General features: G+C 28.5%; 4 protein-coding genes across 4 annotated transcripts; 3 read left to right on the forward strand and 1 right to left on the reverse strand.

Annotated features, from left to right (window-relative positions):
* Nucleotides 1-2,287: 2,287 nt before the first annotated feature.
* OCT59_021524 (uncharacterized protein) lies at nt 2,288-2,844 on the forward strand (the record flags this gene model as incomplete). The annotated part of the gene is made up of 3 exons (XM_066146585.1): nt 2,288-2,291; nt 2,351-2,377; nt 2,465-2,844. The coding sequence occupies 3 exons, from the start codon at nt 2,288-2,290 to the stop codon at nt 2,842-2,844; spliced, it is 411 nt and encodes a 136-aa protein (XP_066005706.1).
* A 73-nt stretch (nt 2,845-2,917) lies between these two features.
* Nucleotides 2,918-4,025, forward strand: OCT59_021525 (uncharacterized protein; the record flags this gene model as incomplete). The annotated part of the gene is made up of 3 exons (XM_066146586.1): nt 2,918-2,978; nt 3,040-3,281; nt 3,615-4,025. The coding sequence occupies 3 exons, from the start codon at nt 2,918-2,920 to the stop codon at nt 4,023-4,025; spliced, it is 714 nt and encodes a 237-aa protein (XP_066005707.1).
* Nucleotides 4,026-5,033: 1,008 nt separating this feature from the next.
* Nucleotides 5,034-11,848, reverse strand: OCT59_021526 (uncharacterized protein; the record flags this gene model as incomplete). Its single annotated transcript, XM_025315817.2, has 11 exons — nt 5,034-5,108; nt 5,178-5,316; nt 5,396-5,557; nt 5,635-5,725; nt 5,795-5,923; nt 5,991-6,091; nt 6,169-6,339; nt 6,409-6,584; nt 6,655-6,738; nt 6,817-11,089; nt 11,164-11,848. The coding sequence occupies 11 exons, from the start codon at nt 11,846-11,848 to the stop codon at nt 5,039-5,041; spliced, it is 6,081 nt and encodes a 2,026-aa protein (XP_025182040.1). The 3' UTR covers nt 5,034-5,038.
* Nucleotides 11,849-12,409: 561 nt separating this feature from the next.
* OCT59_021527 (uncharacterized protein) lies at nt 12,410-19,837 on the forward strand (the record flags this gene model as incomplete). Its single annotated transcript, XM_025315818.2, has 24 exons — nt 12,410-12,547; nt 12,633-12,779; nt 12,869-12,949; nt 13,030-13,155; nt 13,224-13,374; nt 13,496-13,640; nt 13,718-13,898; nt 14,063-14,233; nt 14,308-14,421; nt 14,492-14,599; nt 14,674-16,821; nt 16,885-17,157; nt 17,239-17,402; nt 17,496-17,651; nt 17,722-17,797; nt 17,869-17,983; nt 18,062-18,162; nt 18,238-18,368; nt 18,443-18,645; nt 18,724-18,923; nt 18,990-19,073; nt 19,151-19,278; nt 19,344-19,467; nt 19,538-19,837. The coding sequence occupies 24 exons, from the start codon at nt 12,410-12,412 to the stop codon at nt 19,835-19,837; spliced, it is 5,565 nt and encodes a 1,854-aa protein (XP_025182041.1).
* Nucleotides 19,838-21,011: the final 1,174 nt, after the last annotated feature.

Here is a 21,011-nt window from a genome sequence, read left to right on the forward strand (position 1 = left end):
TGTGATTAAAGATATATTTAAAATTGTAACCACTTCAATACTTTATCTTCAGATCCTTTCTAATTATTAATATTCTATACAAGATGCAAAACTTTTAAGATAGTTCAAGAAAAGAATATCTACAAATTAATCATATACTATGAAAATTAGACTGATTTGAATAAAATCACCAGTACAATGATTAACTTTGTCAGAATTTAAAGGTGTTTAGAATTGGTATTTCTTTATAACTATTTAAAGATTGTGTTCAACTAATAAGAAATGGCTGTAATCAGAAACTTAATTAAAATTTAGCTTATAAAGATGATGTTACCAAAATTTTTGCTTAAGATAAAATTAATTAAAATTATTGTTAGGGTTACCCATGAAAATAGTTAAAGATTGAACAAGTCACATGATGTAGTATGCAGAAATATTATAATTATAACTGAGTTTATTACAATATAAAATATTTCTTATAATATATTTTAGTTTTATTAATCACTTTTAGTATTATTATTGCTTTTGACTCATAAATATTCAATTATAAGTATCAGTTTAATTATTATAACATTAGTAAAATTGCTTTATTAGTTAGTTAGAGAAATTTACATAGTTAATGAATTATATAGACATGTAAACTTATACAAAATGGTAATAAAAAGGTTTTTACAGATAATTACGATAAGAAAAGGATAATTGATTGATTAATTAAATTCATACAATAGGATAATATTGATAAGTTCAAACTGTCATATATGAAAATGTAAACATATATAAGGCAATATTTTCTTTGAATAAAAGTTGTTAACATCTGAATAGATCTAACAAAGAGTTTTTTTTTTTGTTGTCTGCAGCACATTTAATACTTTATTAAGATCAAATCAAATAAATACAATACATGCTATATAATATAAAAGAAAAAGTCCTAATATAAATAAGTAATAAACTACTTGCTATTTCCTGTTAGAGAATCATATATGTACTATTAGTAAAGGATTTAAACTAGAGGAATAAGTTCTGCTTGAAATAGTCCTTTCTTAGAGGAGCCCTCTCCTTCTAGTCTACATCATAAGTGTCTCTAAAAACTTACTGAACCTGTAAAATGAAATTTAGAATTGTAAAAAAAAACAAAAAAAGTGGTAAAACAACAAATTCAGATAAAACAATAAATAAAAAAAGGGAAAAAATTAATAAAAATCAATATTCTTTGAATATGAAGTATTATTATAATGTTTCATTAACTTTACTTATAACTTACAAAGATTGAGCAGTTATTCTATCAGTTTTCCAATCTTCTAAGTAGGGCTTTAATTTCTATTAACAAAGTAAGTTTGCCAGTACTACTACTGCCTAAGTCTTTTTTTTATCAATTTAGAAGTCTTTAATACTTGTTTCTTTTCAAAAAACTTATTCTCTTTATTTTTATTACTCAAAGTTTTTTATCCATTATTATTACTGATTTGATAACTAATATCAAAGATATCAAACTGATCAGTCAGTTGTGGCAAAAAAGTCAAATAATAAGTTTATAGGTGTTTCAATAATTTGTGACAAAATATAGAACAATAAAAAATTAATAATAAAAGTATAATTCTAGTAAATAATGTAAGGGTTTCTTAAGAATAAAAATCTATCAAACAAATAATGACAAACATAAAAGTAAAACAAGTAAAACATGCGAAAAGTATACTGTAAATAATTAATTTTATAAATATTGGAAATTTCTACTTTTTAGTTTTTTTTCTTTTTAAGTAATAGATTTTATCAAATTTTAGATAAAAAAAAGAAAAATAAAATAAGATTATTTTATAGTTTTAACAATTAATATTTGGATATTGCTATGGTAATGATCACTACCAGTGAATTTACCACTTAATTCTGGTCAAAAATTACAATTTAGCCAGAGTTTAAATGCCAGTTTATAATTTTAACTAGAGTTAGAAACTGATTACAAAAATTTTAAATACCAGTAATACAAATATTAATAATTTAATGTTAATTATGATAAAATTTTGAAATTTTTATTAAAAAAACATTTTTGTAAAGTGAAAAAAATTAAAAATCAAAGTTAAAAAATCAAAAATTTGTAATTATATCTATTACTATAAAACAATAACCGTAATGTTTTAAATGTTTTTGTATTGTGTTACCTGTGTTACCTATTACAAGTATATAATTACTCTTATTATACAAACCGTTTTTTAAAAAAATGTTTGCTGTTATATTTCCTAATCAAAGACACGAACCCTGGTGGTTTTATTACGAAGAACATCAGCTATAATACTTGTTCTTGCAGTAATAGCATATGGGTATGTTCAATTATTAAACTTAGTAAGCTTTGTTAAATCCCCAAATATTGTTAATTTAGAATCTAAAAAAGGTGGAGGTTTTCCTGGTAAGTATATTAATTATTATTAAATATCGGTATAATAATAATAATAATATATAAATTAATTAAATTTCTTTATTATTGTAATAATAGGATTCGTAGTTTGTCCTGGTGCCTTAAGTCCTGCTTTCATAAATAAATTAAATAATACGGAAGTACCACAAGCGGAACCACAATTTTCAATAACATGTGGGAGATACAAAAAGATGGGACCCGAAATATTATCAGAAATCATGGATTCAAAGTGCAGTTCTCTCATTTTACCAGAAGAAGATGGTTGTTTAAAAATCCCTGCTGAAGATATAACCGTATATGAAGAAGTTAGTTGTAGTTATGATAATGCTAATTATAATGGTAATAATGAGGATAATGCAAATATTAATGATTCATTTCAAGATCCAAAAGTTTCATCATATGGATTAAATAGAACATTTATATTTTATAATATTAAACCGAACATTTCTCCCATTTAAGAAGATACATTATCATCCTTTGATTTACCAAATTATTATACTGTATATTTTGATGATCTTCAAACTGTTGAACATGAACGTTTGTTCTCTTGAAACTAAATTCGTTGAATATAATAGTGTTCCAATAATTACAGGTAATTGAATATTCAATTTTAATTCATAGAGTTTTTAGTACTAATTTAATGGGTCAATTAGATATACGTCCAGATGTATTTTCGATGGAAATTAAAGTTGATACTTGTTCAATACCATTAAGAAGACAATCATCGGATGAGACTCAACTTGTAATAGTACCAAAAAATTCTCATTATTTTCGTACAGAAATTGAAAAGTATGAATATCAAACCATATCTCTTGTTTCTAATTTGGGTGGGTTTTACGGTTTTATTGTAACCGTTTATATAGCATTATTTGGTATGTCAAAAGTTGAACTTTGGGTATACTTCAAAAAATTATATTTAGATGTTGGAATTGTCGTAGAAGTTTTAAACAACATTTAGCTGATAAATATGTTCTTCTGCTGGTATCCCATTTGGTAAAAATGTTAGTGATCGTCCTGAAGGAACAAGTTTGGAAGATCGTTTACAAATCTTAGAATATTTATTAAAAGATTATTATCTTGATACTTATTATTTAGATAAATTAAAATTAACAAAAGTGTTAAAAAAGAAGGTCGTTACTCTGAATTAGAAACGTTAATAGATACAAGAAAATAAAGCGATAGAAAATAAGGAGAGAATAGATGGACAAGGTGAAGAGATTATTTAAAGGAACGAGAACGTAAACGTACTGTTAAAAGATGGAGTAATTGGTCAAGAAAATTTGGTTTTAGCAGTAAACCTCCTAAAAATACTGATGATAATGTAGGTATGAATTCAGTTGATTCAGTTACTTCATCGATCCCTTCTCCGAAAAAATCTCGTTGGAGTGATTTGAGTATTATGAATTATTTTACTACTATTGATACTATTGATGAAGAAATTGGTATACCTTCTACAAGTACGCAGAGTACAAGTACTACAAATACTACTCCTACCACAAATCCTACTTCTATAACAGACTTCACTTCCACTACAATCACTAAACCCAGACCATTTAGATTTGTTGTCAATGATTGTCGTGATTCCCAGGATACTTTGGTTGAAATTATTAAGGTTGATAAAAGACAAGTTTACTTTTGAGGATTTCAAAATAATGTACAGTAGCATTTAATTTGCATTTTAGACATTTTCACTTTTGTTTATATTTATTTAGTTATTATATATTATTATTCGCTTTTTTACGAGAAAAAAGTTGACAATATTTAATCAATTTTTTTAAAAAAACAAAAAAAAGAATTGAGTTCACGCTCTTAAAAAAAAATACTTATAATAAATTATAACGAAATTAATTTTCGTGTCTGCTATTTATTTTGGAAAATAATTTTTTTACGTTATATAAACTTTGAATTGTAAAGTGGTCTTATAATATACGTGTACTGTATATTTCACATTACATCACATCCAAGTAAAATAAAACGTTCGATATGCTTCTTCACGACTATCCAAATTATTTTGGATGTTATAAATATAATTTGAAATGCTATAAATCATTCAATTTACTATATAGTTTACTGTCAAAAAATTTGAGATGCTATAATTGAATTTGGAATTTTGGTATTTATAAGGAGGTATTTTTATATAAAGGATGATTATATGGAGGTCTGACTGAATTACAGCAGTTCAAAATAATTTAAGCAGTATATATAATTAAAAAAATTAAAAAAATTACAGTGAATTGTTTATTTTTTTTATTAATTTTATATAATAACAAAAAAAAATAAAGATTATATATATTGATTATTAATCCTATATTGATTTAGTTCTAATTATTTATTTATATTTTTTGTATTTTTTAAATACACAAATTATTTATAATCCTAAATAAAAAACAATTAAATATATACAAATATTTTAAATAATTTAAATAAATCTTAAAAAGGAATTTATAATGTCTTTTATAAATAAATTTCTAAATCTTAATATTTAGAAATTGAAAAATAGAAAAATGTAATGTTATTCTACTAATGTTTGCATTATTATTAATATGCAATAAATTATAAATCAATTCTATATGTAATTAAAAATAATATATGAAATAAATTACATATATGTTTCCTTTTTTATACTATTCAATTTTAATCTTATTATTTACATTAAAGAATAGCTGGAGCTTTTCTTTGTCCTTGGTACGCAATCCATCTGTCAGGTACCATAAGAAAATACCTAGCAAAAAATAAATAAATAAATAAATATTATATAACTCTAATTCCAAATAATTATAAAAATATTTACCTATCCATGGCTTCTCTAAATCTATTTTTATACTGACGTGGTGATACAATTGTAGGTTCTTTTCCACCACCGCCCAAAAAACCTGTTTCCTTTACCCAACTCTCCAATTTTTTATCCAATGTAAATGTTCGAATAAAATCTGAAAAATAAAAAGTTAGTATTGATTATAATTAATAATAGGTATTAAAAAATATTAATATATATATTTTAATATATACCAACTATTCCAACAATTAATTCCTGTTTTTCTTCATCAAATCCTACTAATAAGGAATAGTCCATAACATTATGTCTACCTAAGAAAAGTGTATCATTGAATAGTGATTCAGTTAAGAGTTTTTTGGAATGTTCTCGTAAATAAAGAGGTTTCTCATTCATTACTAAAGAATAAAAAGGTTTATTAATTAATGATTATAAATTACCAATGAGAAATTAAAACATATAATATAATTTTTACATTCAAGTAAATTTTCATCCAATAAGACTTCATTTTGTTTCCCAGTACTTTGAACATGTCGATTACGCATAGAACCTTTCAAGTCAAAAATCTAGTGCCAAAAACAGTTAAAATTAAACTTGCACTAATTATTATATAAAGAAATTCAATCGTATCTTACCTTTGATACTTTGCGTTCGTAGAAAAGATTTTCCATCACAATAACATCTATTTTCATACTCTTTCCTGAGTGTTCGTTCCTAAAGCCGATACGATAAAAACCAAATATTTTTGCTAATACTGTTGGTAACTATAAATGCAAATAATTATATTAGAATTTGTGCAAAGGACGGATAAACAAAATAAAAAACATTTACAGTGACTAAAGCTCTTGACATATATTCGAAATATTTTGGAGCAAATTTCAAGAATGCATCAACTTCATTACGAGACATTTGTTTCATAACCAATCGATCATCTAAGGGAAATGGAAAATTTTGGTTGAGTAAATAAGTATTACTACTTTTTAATTATTCTTTTTAACATATAAAGTACCTCGAGTTTTTAGAAAAGCTGATCCAGATTTGCCCCCAGATGAATCCCATTTTACACATCGTGCTAGTGATTGTATATAAGTATGTCCACAACCACAACTACGCCTGAGATTATCAAATTGTTCAGCACAAAATATCTTACAGAAAAATTGCGTTGAATCACCCAAAAATTCTACAAATCGGGTTAAAAATTGTTTTAATCAAGAAGAATAATAACTAATAGACTAATCATTTAACTTACGATATTTCATGTGTGAGATGGGGCTATCCTCAACATCACCACCTTCTTCAGAATCTAACATAGTCCAATTAGAACTTTTAATAGTTCCATACCGATCATCTTCCGGCATAAAAGCAACTTCGGCATTATGATTTGATTGTTGCATAGTTTTTAATTCCTCAAGGTATTCATTAGAACTTTTATTTGAAAATTTTATTAACAATAGACATATATAAAATAAATCTAGAATTAAGCAAGATAACATACTTTAATGCAAAGGCAATTATTGAACTAGGTTCATCTTCTCTCACAATGATTGGAGAATCAGGAAAGACGTGCTCGGTAGAATTTCTACATGAGATAAATGTTTTATTAAGTTTAGCAACGAAATAAGCGCAAAAAAAAAGAATAGAATATCATTATTCTTACAAGGGATAATCCAAGGGTTTTAAATTCTTCTTGTCTGTCCAGAAGTTTGTAAGTGATCTAATCACTTTATTTCCTTGATAATCAGGAAGTAAATACTTTTTAGTAGAATTTTCCGCTACTGGGGCAATTGGTTCAGTAAATTCTTGACCTAAAAATGTCAATGCTGAGTGATAAATATATGATTCATTCGACGAGTTACGACCCAACATTGGAAAATTTTCTTCATTTCCAAGTGATTCATCGAATTCATCCGTACTATTTAAAGAAAATATGCGGATTTCTTCATTTTCTTGATTGTAATTATTTTCTTCTCTTCCTTCAAACTCCTCATCAGATTCCTCTGCTGCAGCTTCCCTATTGTTAAAAACTTCGATTTTTGATTTTGTTGAGATAACCTTAGGCTTGCGTTTTGGCTTGTGAAGAGTAGGAAATTTACGGTTCCTACTTTCAATACTCTCAACTGGAGTTGTTCTTGGAATAATACGCCTTCTAGATGTAGAAGGAACATTCAGGGTTTTACTTGATTTTAAAGGACGTTCAAGTTTATTAGATGGTCGAGGCTCTTTTTCTTTTTCCTTTTCTGATACATGTGATAAACGTATTCGAGGTGATGATGAATGAATAGGTGTACGATAATTATTTTGAGTCCCAGAATCATTTGGATTTTCAAATGAAGGAAATCCATGCGAGGAAGGTAACTTTATTGGTTTAATAGTTGATGGTATTATAATTGGTATCTCTGGTTCAGTCGTAAGTTCGGAAGTTGAACATTCTTCTTGTTTATCCGTTATTATTGGAAATAAAGAATCAGTAGTTACTCGAGTCGCTGATCTTGGTCTTTGCCCTTCTTTGGATTCTTTCATCCATTTCATAGACAATCTTCTTGAAACCTTAGGATCCATAAAAGGAAACAATGACATTTGTGAAGCATTCTCGATCTCTTTTTCTAAACTTTCAATTTCTCCCTCATGATAAAATTCAATATCCTTTAATTCATTAAGAATAGCATCAGCGGTTGGTGAACTGCCTAATTTAGGAAGTATGGTAGGTCCAATAACTTCATCTTCTATTCTCGCAGTATTTAAATCATCATCAAGGTCCATATTAATTAAAGGCAAATCATTCAAATGTGATCCGGAATGTCCCCTTCCTAAAGTTATCGCATCATGATTGTCCAAAAAAAAACGTTTTATCTGTCTTGCAGTTAAACGAGGGAAATATTGTCTGGCAATATCATTGAAATCCTTATCCCAAATCAAAACTTTCTCTTGTAACAAATAGATAACATTGTTTAATGCCAAAGTATCATCAGGTGTGCTGTTTACATACGTTTGTTGAAGTTTCGTAAGCATATTCTTTTTCTCTGTGACTACTCGACGAGACATTTCAAGTAAATCTTGCTTACATCCTTCAACTTTGTCTTCTTGAACAATATCATAATTAAAACTTTTAATGCGATCTGTCACAGAATCCCAATAATTTGTGATTTTTTGACGAATTGTATCAAGATCGTGATTTTTCAATTTTATATGAACTTCAGGCTTAGTATAAAGTTGCATGGGAGGAACGTATACTTCTAAAAGCTCAATTGATTCATATTCAAATTTAACGGTTAAATTATTAAAACCAAAGTACCAAAGATGATCTTGAAAAATAGCATGTGTACAACCTTCCATTTTACTTTTTAATTCAGTTTGGTAAAATGATAGTTCCAAATATTTACCAAAAGAATATTTCCAAGTATTTTCAGTCATTTGAGTACACTGCGTTGCTTTCTCACATTTTTTACAATAACTCCACATTAAAATGTTATGTTCCATGTTTTGAACTGGACAAGAATATTTCTCGATTGTAACAGTTATACGTGCGTTACCATGACAAAAACTATGGACATGCATTATTAATGGTCTATCACATGTACGACAGAGATATGTTGATCTTGAACAAATTTCCTCAATATATTTTCCTAACGTTCGATCAGAATCTCTGTAGTATTCCATTACCAATGTATCTGGTCCAATGCACGGCGTTTCAATAGTTACCGTACAAAATTTAGAAGATAATACAGTAATGTTTTGATGAGCATAAGGACTAACAACCTTATTATATGCATAATTCTCCCATGCACGCTTCTGATTATCATAGTCATTAATAGCTTCTTCAAATTCGCCATCGGCACAAACTTGTTCAGGAGTACGCAAAATGCCTGAAAGAACACCAACTGCAGATGACAATGATGAGTGCGATTTCTCGCCATCTTTAAATGATCCAGAAGGCCATCCGGTTCGCTTTTGTCTTAATTCTGTAAGTCTACGTTCTGCTTGCCTCATTCTTAAAAGCAAGTAAGGGGCTGAAAATTTGACAAACGGTGATACAGACAAAATGGTGGTCTCATAAGGCATATCATCCGTTGTCTGAGCATTATTAATACCATTATCTGTCATATCTGACATAATCTTTTCATAATAATCTATTACTTTATCTTCTGGTATTATAGAAGGAGTCTTGGCAAATTGACTTGCTATTAGAGCAGTCTCCAATTTGAGATTATATACAACAAATACCATAAGATCCGTTATTCGTTTTATTTTCCCAAGAGTACTTACATCACCTCCCCTTAAAACAATAGTACACCCAAGTTCACGCGGACAATTCTCGAAAAATAAATATGTCCTCCTTCTATTTGGAATAAGTTGATGGACAAAAGTTTTTACAGAAAAAGTACCGCATTTTCCTAATTTAGGTTCTAATGCTAATTTATCAATTGAAGGAATAACATCAGCTCTTGTACAGCGCGCAACTGCTTCAATAACTGAAGATTTGACATTAAGAGCAACAGCTATATTTTTTTCTAATAAAAATTGTAATGCCAATCTAGCAACGGTTTTTTCGACCAAAACTAACTGTGGGCGATATGCAGCAATACGATCTACTAAAATTTTCAAATGTTGTTCTTCTTGATCCATTACTGGTTGTATTGACATTAGTTGATTTTCAATTCTATGATATTCTAATGCAAATGTTAGAATGAGTACACGAGGGTTGTCAAGCGTTCGTCTCATTTTTTTATGTGCTAAATTCTTTGTACATACAACTCCATGCACATACTCTGAATCTTGAGGAACTCCCCCAGGTATTTTTTTAATCTTTACATAGTGACGAATATCGATTTCATCACCATTACGAATATTTGGGTTTAAGTTATCAGAAACTTTCATCATTAATTTCATTATAACATCCTCCCAACCATCAGATAGATTAATTTTAGACTCCAGAAGACATTGACGTAATAACCTTCTCATATGATCAAGAGAAGCAGGATTAATTTCTGGTTTTATTGGCACAGAAGGTGATCTCGAATGACAAGTACTAAATGGTGACGATGGTCTTTGCTCTATTGGAGAAGGTACAATCGAAATATCACTTGGTAGCATAATATTAGTGTTAATTTGTCTAAGCAAACCGCTTCTCCTATTGACTCGATTCGGTCTTGTAATGCTTCTTCGCCTTGATGATGAATTTTTAACGAAATGAGCACGAATATCTTCCGCTCTTTGTCCCTTTTGAAATGGTTTAATCCCGTGTGAAGTTTTAACACTATACTCTGATTCGTCATCACTACCAGCATATTCTGATACTGCTGGCGTTGGAGTAGCTGATTCACCATTTGCATGTGAAAATGTTAGAACGTTTTGCGAAAAATCATAATTTCCATCGTCGTCTTCGTCACTCATAAAAGGAGCGATTTCTGGATCTAAAATAGCTTCGGGATTTACTGCCGGTGTAACTTTATCCTCCTCAGTAAGACTACGCCTAAAAGGAGCAGGAGATGATGTACCGTTGTCTTCTACTGTTATAGTATTTGACCTTGATCTTGCCATGAAAAATGAAGAACCAGCGGATAACATCTTTTTTATACCATCATTCAATGAAAGTCTGTCTGGAGAGGGGGCACGGGGTATTGGTTGGTTTTGTAACAGTCCATAAGGATTTGGACTTGGCATTGTGTATTGAATCTCTGGGGTCAACATATTTGTCGAAATGATATTATGATTATCTGGTAATAAGGATGAATTATGGATCTGTCTTTGAGTTACGGAATTATTGAAATCATTTTTCTCTGACATTCCTTGTCCATTATTTACCCCAAAATCTTCACCATATTCTCTCATCATAAACTTAAGACAGAAATTGCAAACACGCATCAACCCTTCATGACTAAAATTTCCACCAGGAATCAAATTTGATGCACATTTTGAACAAAAAATCTGACCTTTTCGTAGTACATTAATTTTTAGTGTTAGTAAAGCATTAAATGTTTATAAATATAGAAAATTTAATAATTACCACAAATACGACAGTGGTGCTTTCTTCGAAGCATTGTAAATGTTGCTTTACAATCATAACATTCTCTACAAGTGTCATCAGCCATCCAATAATCTTTATTAACTCCCTCACCACGCAATCTTCGAATAACCTTACTATAATAACTATTTCCAATCGATGATGCAATAGTTTGTACTGAACTAATTGATCTTGTATCTGAAACGTCTTTTGTACGGTGTTGAAGTAAATAATGTCCATCATTATTTTGATGTTGAGCATTTCCTGCTATACTATTTTCATTCCCGTTAATGTTTGTGTGTTCTTGAGCACTAATCTCAGGCTCCGGCGGGGTATTACCAGAAGAAGATTCTAAAGAAACAACGGAAGGAGCAGGTTCAAATCCTTTATTTTCTTTGTCAGGTAGCGGGACTTTGGAATTTAGAGGTTTAAAATTAGACGTTTGAGGAAGAGAATTTAGTGAACTATTTTCTAAAATCTCAGAGGAATTTGTGGTGTTCGACGAAAGTACTGAAACAGAATTTACTGAAACAGAATTTGTCGACGAAGTACTAAACGAACTCTTTACACGCTGAAATAATTTAGAAATTACGTTTTCGTTATCTTGTTCAAAAGGTCTTTCAAACTCAAAACTTGTTAGTGTTGCAATATCAGTATCAAGAGTATTATTACTCGGCCAGGTAGACATTTTATTATTAAATTAAATAGTTTGAATTGACCCGCAATCAAAAGAAAAAAAATTTTTTTGATTAATTTAAATATTTACAAAAATATAGAAGTGAATTGTAGTAAACTCTATGCGATCCGAGAATCATGTAAGATCAGCTGAAATACCTTAAATTGTTAACCTTACGGACAATCATATCATGTTTTTCCGAAAGAATTTCCGAATTATCCGGAAAACTGCTAGATGGGATTGATAATCAATTTCGATTTTAACATTATGGGTATTAAATTTCGTTTTTTTGATCGGTTATTAAAAAAGTCGATAACTTCAAAAATAGCTTGTGTAGCATTTAAATGCTTATATATTTAAGTACAACATGATCTTCTGCATGGCTGTACTTTCTAAGCATTGTATAGGTGATAGATGTCATATTTGATTTAAGTTGCATAATATAAATTAGTATTCTAAGTGTCTTGCTGCAATGATGAATGATGATGTTAACAGCTATGTTAACCAGTGTTTAAATATCGATTTGTCTATTTTTCCCATAGCAAAACTTTTAATTTACCTTTATAACTTAAAATGCAAGAATTAGAAAAGTATCGCAAAGATTCACGTTATAAAAAATATGTACAGCAGGTAGAGAGAATACTACAATCCTTTGATAGGGAGGTCAATGAATGGGCCGATTTCATAGCTTTCTTGGGAAAGCTTTTAAAGGTAATTAAAACTTGAATTAACGCACCTTCTCGATTGTAGCTTTTTATTTTTCGTCCCGTTCACTCTACTATTAAACTTTTTTTAGGCATTTCAAGCTTATCCCCAATTTCCCGTAATACCTAAAAAGTTAATTGTCGGTAAAAGACTAGCACAATCATTAAATCCAGCATTACCACCTGGTGTGCATCAAAAAGCATTAGAAGTTTACGGTTATATTTTTGATAGTATTGGAGTAAGTTGATCTGTTTTAATTTGAGTGCTCCGTAAATCTGATAAAATTTGATCTTTGGATGCAAAGAAATTAATAACATTAATGAATAGATCGAACAATTAGCAGACGATTTACCTATTTATTGTCAAGGATTATTTCCTTTCCTTCAATATGCTGCCATGAATGTCAAAGTAAGTTGAATTGTCATATTGTAATGTGATATTGAATTTGTTAAAATATTATATTAATTTTGTTTAATTTAATGATTTAGCCCCAATTATTAGCTTTATATGAAAAATTCTTTCCTTTACGAGATCGATTAAGACCTGTGATGAAAGCATTTATATCAGCTTTATTACCTGGCCTAGAAGAAGAAGGAGGCGAATTTTTTGATAAAGTAAGTTGTTTATTGTTTTTATTTTATACGAATTTATTATATCTTATCTTATTATTTGACTTTTTTAGGTTTTATCTCTTTTGGATTATCTATCTGGAATTGTAGAACAATCATATTTTCTGCAGAGTATGTGGCTTATATTGATAACATCACCAGCTTTACGGACTCCAGCATTAAATTATTTATCTCGACGAATGCCAAAGATTACATCTAAAGAAGGTTTTCTGTTTAAGAATGTTTATTTATGAATTCTCCATTATAGTTTTTGATTTGCAAAGCCATTCATAACTTTTTTTTATAAATTATATGTATCATCCTTTACGAATTTTGGATTTTCAAGATGTAGCAGTAATGTTGGGTGATGATATTGGAATTATGGTGCGAGCATTTTCAGCAACTTTGGAAGACGATCATGTTTTAGTTCAACGAGCTATTCTTGACTTATTAGTTATAAGCTTTCCTTTAAAAGTTAAAGATTTTGGAGAGTATGTGACTTGTATATATATTAGAATAATTCGTAATAGTAAACTTATATCATTCTATTTATTTTATTTTTACAAAGAATCATACAACAAGATGATCTTACGTTATTAATGAAATCTGCTTCGGCAGTTGTTTTACGGAAAGATATGTCTCTTAATCGAAGGCTTTATGCGTGGCTTTTAGGTCCCGATGAACATCTAGAGCAACAAATTGAACATTTTCATGAATATGGCAAAAGTGCCATTGTTTCTGCGTTGAGGGTATACAATTAATTTAATTATTCTAAAATATATAACTTAAGTAGGGTTATATAGGCTCGGTTTCATTATTTTATTATTATTATTATTATTATTATTATTATAATGCGGACGTGCGTGGCATAATTGAATTTATTAATATTTATTTCGTTATTATTTAAATATAGAGCTTGTTTTTTTTGGATACAAATGATTTAGCCACCGCACAACGGCCATATAAAATTTTGATATCTTTGATGGATAAATGGGAAATTGGACAACCTATAGTACAAGAAATACTTATTGACGTTTTATGGTCACTTAAAAATCACGTGGATAAATCCGAATTCGGTGTTGAAGTATGTCAATTTTTGATCATTTATTTACATGTGATTAGGTTTCTAAAATAATTTCTTTCATATAATTTAAAAAGTTACTACAAACAGCCAATATGTTTCTGGAAATGATTGAACCATATTTAATTTGGATGAAACTATATGGTCTTGTCCAAGATCGATTTTCTGCTCAGGATGGATTAGACACTTCGGTTAGCATTAACATCTATTAGAACACATTTAAGAGTGTATTTGATGTTAATATATTATTCATTACTCCAGGCGTTAGATTTGGTTGATTTCGTACTAAATTCTTTTCGAATGCACGAGGATGAGATCGAACAAATACATATGCCACTTTTTATGATCGCTTTACTTTGTAAACTTCAGGTGAACACTTCAGTATAAATTTTCTTTAAGTTCGAATAGCTTTCCTTAACCTTTATTTTCTTAATATTTTATAGATGTTTGCAATTGAAACAGATTTCAGCAATCGGATTTCACAAATAGAATCTGCCTTACTATTATCGTTGGATTTATTACAAAAAATTCCTAGTAATGTTTTTAGTTATTTTGAACCTTCAATTAGGGAAGAATCTCAAGAAAATACACAAGTTTCAAGCAAAGCATCTTCAACCAAATCTCAGTTAACTCATGTTGAAACGGATTCTGTAAATGAAGGGACTATGCAAATGTCACAATCAGGAGTTGAATTTTATACAGGAATGGATGCTTTGAAATATATAAATGATTGCTATCTCTATGGAAGTGAAAGATTGAGTGAAAATATTGTAAATAAGCAGTTCAACGGTATTCGGGGACGACATTTAATCGAAGAATTACTGAATGCTGTTCAAGGATTCTTGCACAACGTAATCACCAAAGCTATTCTCGTCAAAAATGAGAACATTACTTCCGATCAACTGGTTGTTATTATGGATCGCAGCTGTGGTCTTTTAAAAGCAATTTCAATGCGACTTCATTCATTAGAAAACACTTTCGAAGATTATGAAGAATCAGTATCGAAATTATTCACTGGTGAATGGGTTTTTTCGCTATTGAAATGTTGTCACATGGTCAATAATTTCGAAATTATTAATTCTGCACTTTCGACCATTCTGCATATTATAATTGACCTGCGACTTATATCTCCTAGTCTTATTGACTCAAAACAACAAATTCGTGTAATTGTAGATACTTTGTGGTCATTTTTAGCACCTAATAAAGCGGCTTTACACTTACGAGCTGTTCAATTAATTTGGTGTTTAAAAGATTTATCTCAAGCAAACTACGTAGAAGCTGTAATTTCTGAGTATCTTATACAAAAAGATCCTTCTGCACGGTTATCTAACTTTGAACGATTTGGAACTTTTTGGAGACTCTCAGAGGATTTTAATGATACAGATTTACAGTTTTCGCAGCCAATGTTTTTGATGCTTGATAATTTACGTGATGAAAATCCGACTAATCGTCGTGCGGGCGAGACATGGTTACGATGTAATAAGAAATCGTACACGAGGATCTTGGAGCCAATTATAAAAATTCTCTGTGATTCCTCAATTACGAGACGAAAGGCTGAGATAATAATTGGTGTCGAAACATTTCAACTCCTTAATTATGAAAGACCATTTAATCAGGCTCAAGTTGATTATGTATTTGAGTCATTGTCAGCGATTTGTCGTGTTGGTGGAGATAGTTTTTTGAAAGCAATACGAAGAAACAATATAAAGCCTGATTTGGCAAAATCGTGTAATTGGCTTTTAGAGGAAGAGAATGAAGTCGTAAAGGCAATAACATATAGTGAATTTTTTGTTAAGACTTCTTTATTATATATGGAATCCGAAGTACCAAATACACTATCTTCTATGAATGTATTAAATGAATATATTCATATGCATGCAATGGACTTTCTTAATCATTTAATTTCAAAGCCTAAGTATGTCGACAATGATTTGGTTCATTTGGTACATGATGGATTATTGCGAAAAATTCTGTTCTGCATATATTCGAAGAAGTTAGATTTACAATCGAAACTTATACATTTGTTATGTGTTACCATTCCCAATGTAGGAGCTGTTAATGAAAGCTCCAAAAAAAATTCTGTTTATACTGATGCGTCTAGCCATGATAATTTATCATCAAATGAGGAACCAGATGCAAAAAAAAATATGAGAAGTTTCCGTACAGCAGGATCATCGCGTTCTTTGATTAAGGTTCTACGTGATGCCTTATCGATACATTCCAACCGTCCTCTCATGCAACAGTGGATGCATTTCATTGTGACATCTTTGCCCTATTTCAGATATTCATTTAATTCTATATTGGTTCCACTAATCCAATGTATTTGTGAACAATTAAGTCGGTGGAAAACCGAAATGTATAATCATTATAACAAAAGATCAGGTGATCTAACAATGTCTGAATGGGATATTATTACTTTACTTAATGGATTTGAGAAAGTAGTTATGTTTTGTTTAAAGGATGGAGGCTTGGCTAATGCAAGAGATAGCTCTTCAACTAGCTCCAAGGCATATGAATCATCCATTGGACTTGGTTTTGGTCTGTTTTCATCAGATACAAGTCATACCGAACAAACTTCGTCAGAACAAAAGGTAACGTAATTTTAAATTATCACTTATTATGATAAAAAAAACTTACTATTTTTATTTTTACAGCCTCGCGATTATATACTTTACTTTGTTTTTCCGGATATTGTTCCCATAATTTTAGATATATGGTCTCTCTTTACGAATGCTTACTCACCATATCGTCCATCTAAAGTTGGGACTGATCCATTTTCGATAACATTATCTAATACGAGAGATAGAACTCAAAGAAGAATCATGAAGCTTTTAGATAAATTACACAAAAATGCCCATGCAGAACTTATTGAGGCATTTGCAGAACTTTGGTATATTGAAAATCCCAACATTAATTCTAGTCAAGAGGTATAATATTAATTAAAAGTTTAATTCAATTATCTGAATTAATCATTTAATGATAACAAATTAATTTTATCATCTATTTAGATGCTAAACAAAGGTGTTGAAAATACCGCTATAGATGTAATGAAGGCAATTCCGGGTTTATCTCATCAAAAGGTCATTACTACTTTGTTGATTAGCGCTCGTGGGCGAGCGCAGGGTACACAAAATTCCCGCGTAAAAAAATCAGGATCTAAGGCAAACAAGATGTAAGTATATCGATTATATCCATTCGTTTTTAATAATTCAATAATTGCAAGTGAAACTTTATTATACTTTACAAACTTATTCTATTTTCATAGGTCCGATATTGTAATCCTGCGGTTTTTAGAAGTTTACTGCGATACTTTAGAACTTTCTCAACCTCTGATCGAGGTCTGGCCTCAATGTTTAGCATATGTTAAAGATTATATTGCACAAGCTTCATCGTACAAATATTTGTTTCCTGTACTTCTTAGGTATATATAATGAAATTATAGATCGTTTAATTGTAATATTATTTCTCATTTTCCACTTTTCAACCATCAGGTTTATTCATAAATTATCGGACAAGTTATGCTCTACAATTTATTTTGAAGATAAAAAAGTTCGACGAGACATGCAGGTACAAATAATATTAATTAATATTCATTTTCCCCAGATTTGTTACTCAATATATGTTGTTATCTTTATTAGGATGTATATCAACGTATTGTGGATTATTGCATATTGATCTCAGGTCGTTCATTTGACCAAGGAATATGGCTAAGGAGATCAGTAGTTATAGATGGTGAAGATGAAAGTGTAGAAGGTAACTACTATATTTTCAGGAGTATTTTATTTATATAATCTTTTTTTATTAAAGAATAACCCATTTACTAATTTGTAGTTACCAATGAAAGAGAATCAGAACTTGGAAGTTCATCTAATTTGATTTCGGATGATAAAAAGGTCATTTCAAAATCTAAGGAAGGAATTTTAATCGATCAAGTAAATAATGTTTATTTTTTATTTTACTTATATGCATCTGTTCGTTTTACGTTTACACATTGTGATTTTTATAAGGTAAACCATTACCTTGCTACAGTCGTGGTTCCAAATATTAAACGATTGTTAATTGATCAAGATCGAATTGTTTCTCTCTTTACGAATATGATGTATTATATAATTGTTCCTGTATTGAAAAATCGTTCTGGGTGAGTTTGTTGAAATTTCTCACTTCATATCAAAACAATGGATTATTGTTAATATTAAGTAATATTATTTATAGTACTGGCATATCAAATGTCATATTAAATATGATTTGTGAAATGTCTAAATTACCTTTTGCATACCGTGTTTGGCGTAAAGAAATATGGGATGTCTTTATTGATAATAGATTCTTTAATATGACACCTGGAGCTGCTAAAAAATGGCGCATTATAATGCAAACAATCATGACTTCAGAAAAGGAAAGATTCCCTGAATTATTAGGTATGTTCAATATATCTTCCTTAAAATTGTAGGCCTTAATGTTTAAGTAATTTAATTAATCTCTGTTTTTGAATACAGGACGTTTATCAACATCGCCCGCTAATGCATTATTTGTCAGTAAAGATCAAGAATCTTTAAATCGCGCACTAAACTTGCGACGTATTTCTTTTGTAATCTATTGTGGTAAAGAGAATCAATATTTACCATATCTTCCTTCTATACAAGAGAAATTGGTAGAGTTATTTAAATTGAGCTTATCTGAATTAGTTCATGCTGAGGTAAACATTTACAATTAAATATTTAAAATGTTAATGGTTTAAATAATAAAATATTGGTTTTTATAGATTTACTTGACTCTTCGAATATTAATGTGTCGAATTTCAAACCACCATTTATCAAATTTTTGGCCAGTTATTCTTACAGAACTAGTAAATATTCTTATTTACTTAATTCACATTTTTTTTTTAAGATTACTTATATTACTTTTATCTCTAACGATTATTAGGTTAGGCTGTTTGGGATGTTTCTTCAAAAAGAACCAATTGAACAACCATCTGAAGTTGTTAATGTGTTTTTAGCTACATGCAAATTTTTGGATTTATTATTTATTTTACAAACTAATGATTTTCAAGTGTAAGATATAAATTATTTTTAATTTAATTTTTGTAACTTCTAATGATTTTATATTTAATTACTAGTTACGAATGGATGTTTATATCCGATACAATTAACATTATTAATCATGCTCTTGAATGGTCTCCTTATGCATTAATGGATAAATTGGCAGATCATTTATCAGGTCATCAAGATGATTTATCAAAGGTAAAAATCAATTCAAATAAAACTTTTCAAACATGTATATATTCATTTCTAATATGATCTTATTTTTTAGCTTCATTTAGATAATATAGAAGTTAGAGCAGGATCACCATTATTACGAACTCCTACTTTTTCAAATGGTGAGTTTAAACGACCAATGTTAACATTGAAAAGTATTACTAGTGTTAGGCAATTAGAATTTTTTGTAAGAAATGTGAGCTTATATAATTATCAATATATTTATACTCTTGCAAAACCTGATTATCAATATATTGAAAGTTTACTAGAAAATGATATGATAGAATATGGTAGTATTTATAATAATGTTGAATTGGGAAGCATTGATGTTGGTAGTGGTGAAATTTTCACTTAAAAAAAAAAAAATTCTTTTAATTCTTTTGAACAATTTTTAATTTTAATATTTACTATATGTAAAATAGAACTAATTTTTAATAAATGTAATTTTATCAAAAGATGTTTATTTACTTTTAAATTAAATTTATTTAATTATAAAATACATTTTTATACCATTTGGTTCCTTTTATTAAGACAGTTTAAATAACTGTAATTTATTATAAAATATTAATCTTTATAATTTATGATTTTTAAATTATTTCCATTTTATAATATATAAAAATTTTATTAATTGGACTAATTTAAAATATTATTTTAGGATTTTATATATAATAAGATTTAGTAATTTATAATTAAATTTTAATTTATTAATCTTTGTAATGTTTTATATTTTTTTTTTAAAAAAAAACAAATTTTTTTATTTTTTATTTATTTATTAATTAAAATAAACCAATTAATTAAAAATAAATAAGTTTAATAATTATTAAAGTTAATATCTAAAATTATGTGATTTATGCTAAATGATAACTAGTAAGCAATACAAATTTACGTAAGATTTTAGACTTCACCATTATGAGTCAGATTAAATAAAGAGTTACCTTAAATTAGATATTCTAAATGTCCTAAACACCTGTTCAGACTTATTAAATAGCAAACTAATAAATTACATTTAATTAGTTATTATCAATAAAATAGATAGTTAATAAATATTATATATAGATTTTTTATATATTTTATATATTAAATAATAATAAAAGTATAATAAATTACAGTTAAACCTCTATGTATTAATACAGCTACTTTAAAAAAAAGTATCAGTACATCAAATTATTGGTATACTATAAAAATTTTGTATACTGATATTATTATATTTTGTTAATCAATATTGATATAAAAAATTGTAATCACTATAATTGGAGTGAGAAGTAAAATAAATGTACACTTCCTGGTAAAAAGTATCTGACCACCCTAAAAATTAATAAATCATAAAAAATTCAGTGGGCCCAACAATACTCCAACAATAAATTTATATTTATTTTAAAAGTTCGAGACATGAGACACTTTTTAAGTGTTTTTTTAGCTTAATTATTAGTAAAAATTGGCAGAAATTTTTAATTTTAAAAATGGCAAAATTCTTAACTTTTTAACTAGAGCCGTTACAGCCAAATGAATGCCAGAAATCAATTTTTTGA

The sequence above is a fragment of the Rhizophagus irregularis genome, chromosome 30 (genome assembly GCF_026210795.1).
Source record: "Rhizophagus irregularis chromosome 30, complete sequence".
NCBI lineage: Eukaryota > Fungi > Glomeromycota > Glomeromycetes > Glomerales > Glomeraceae > Rhizophagus > Rhizophagus irregularis.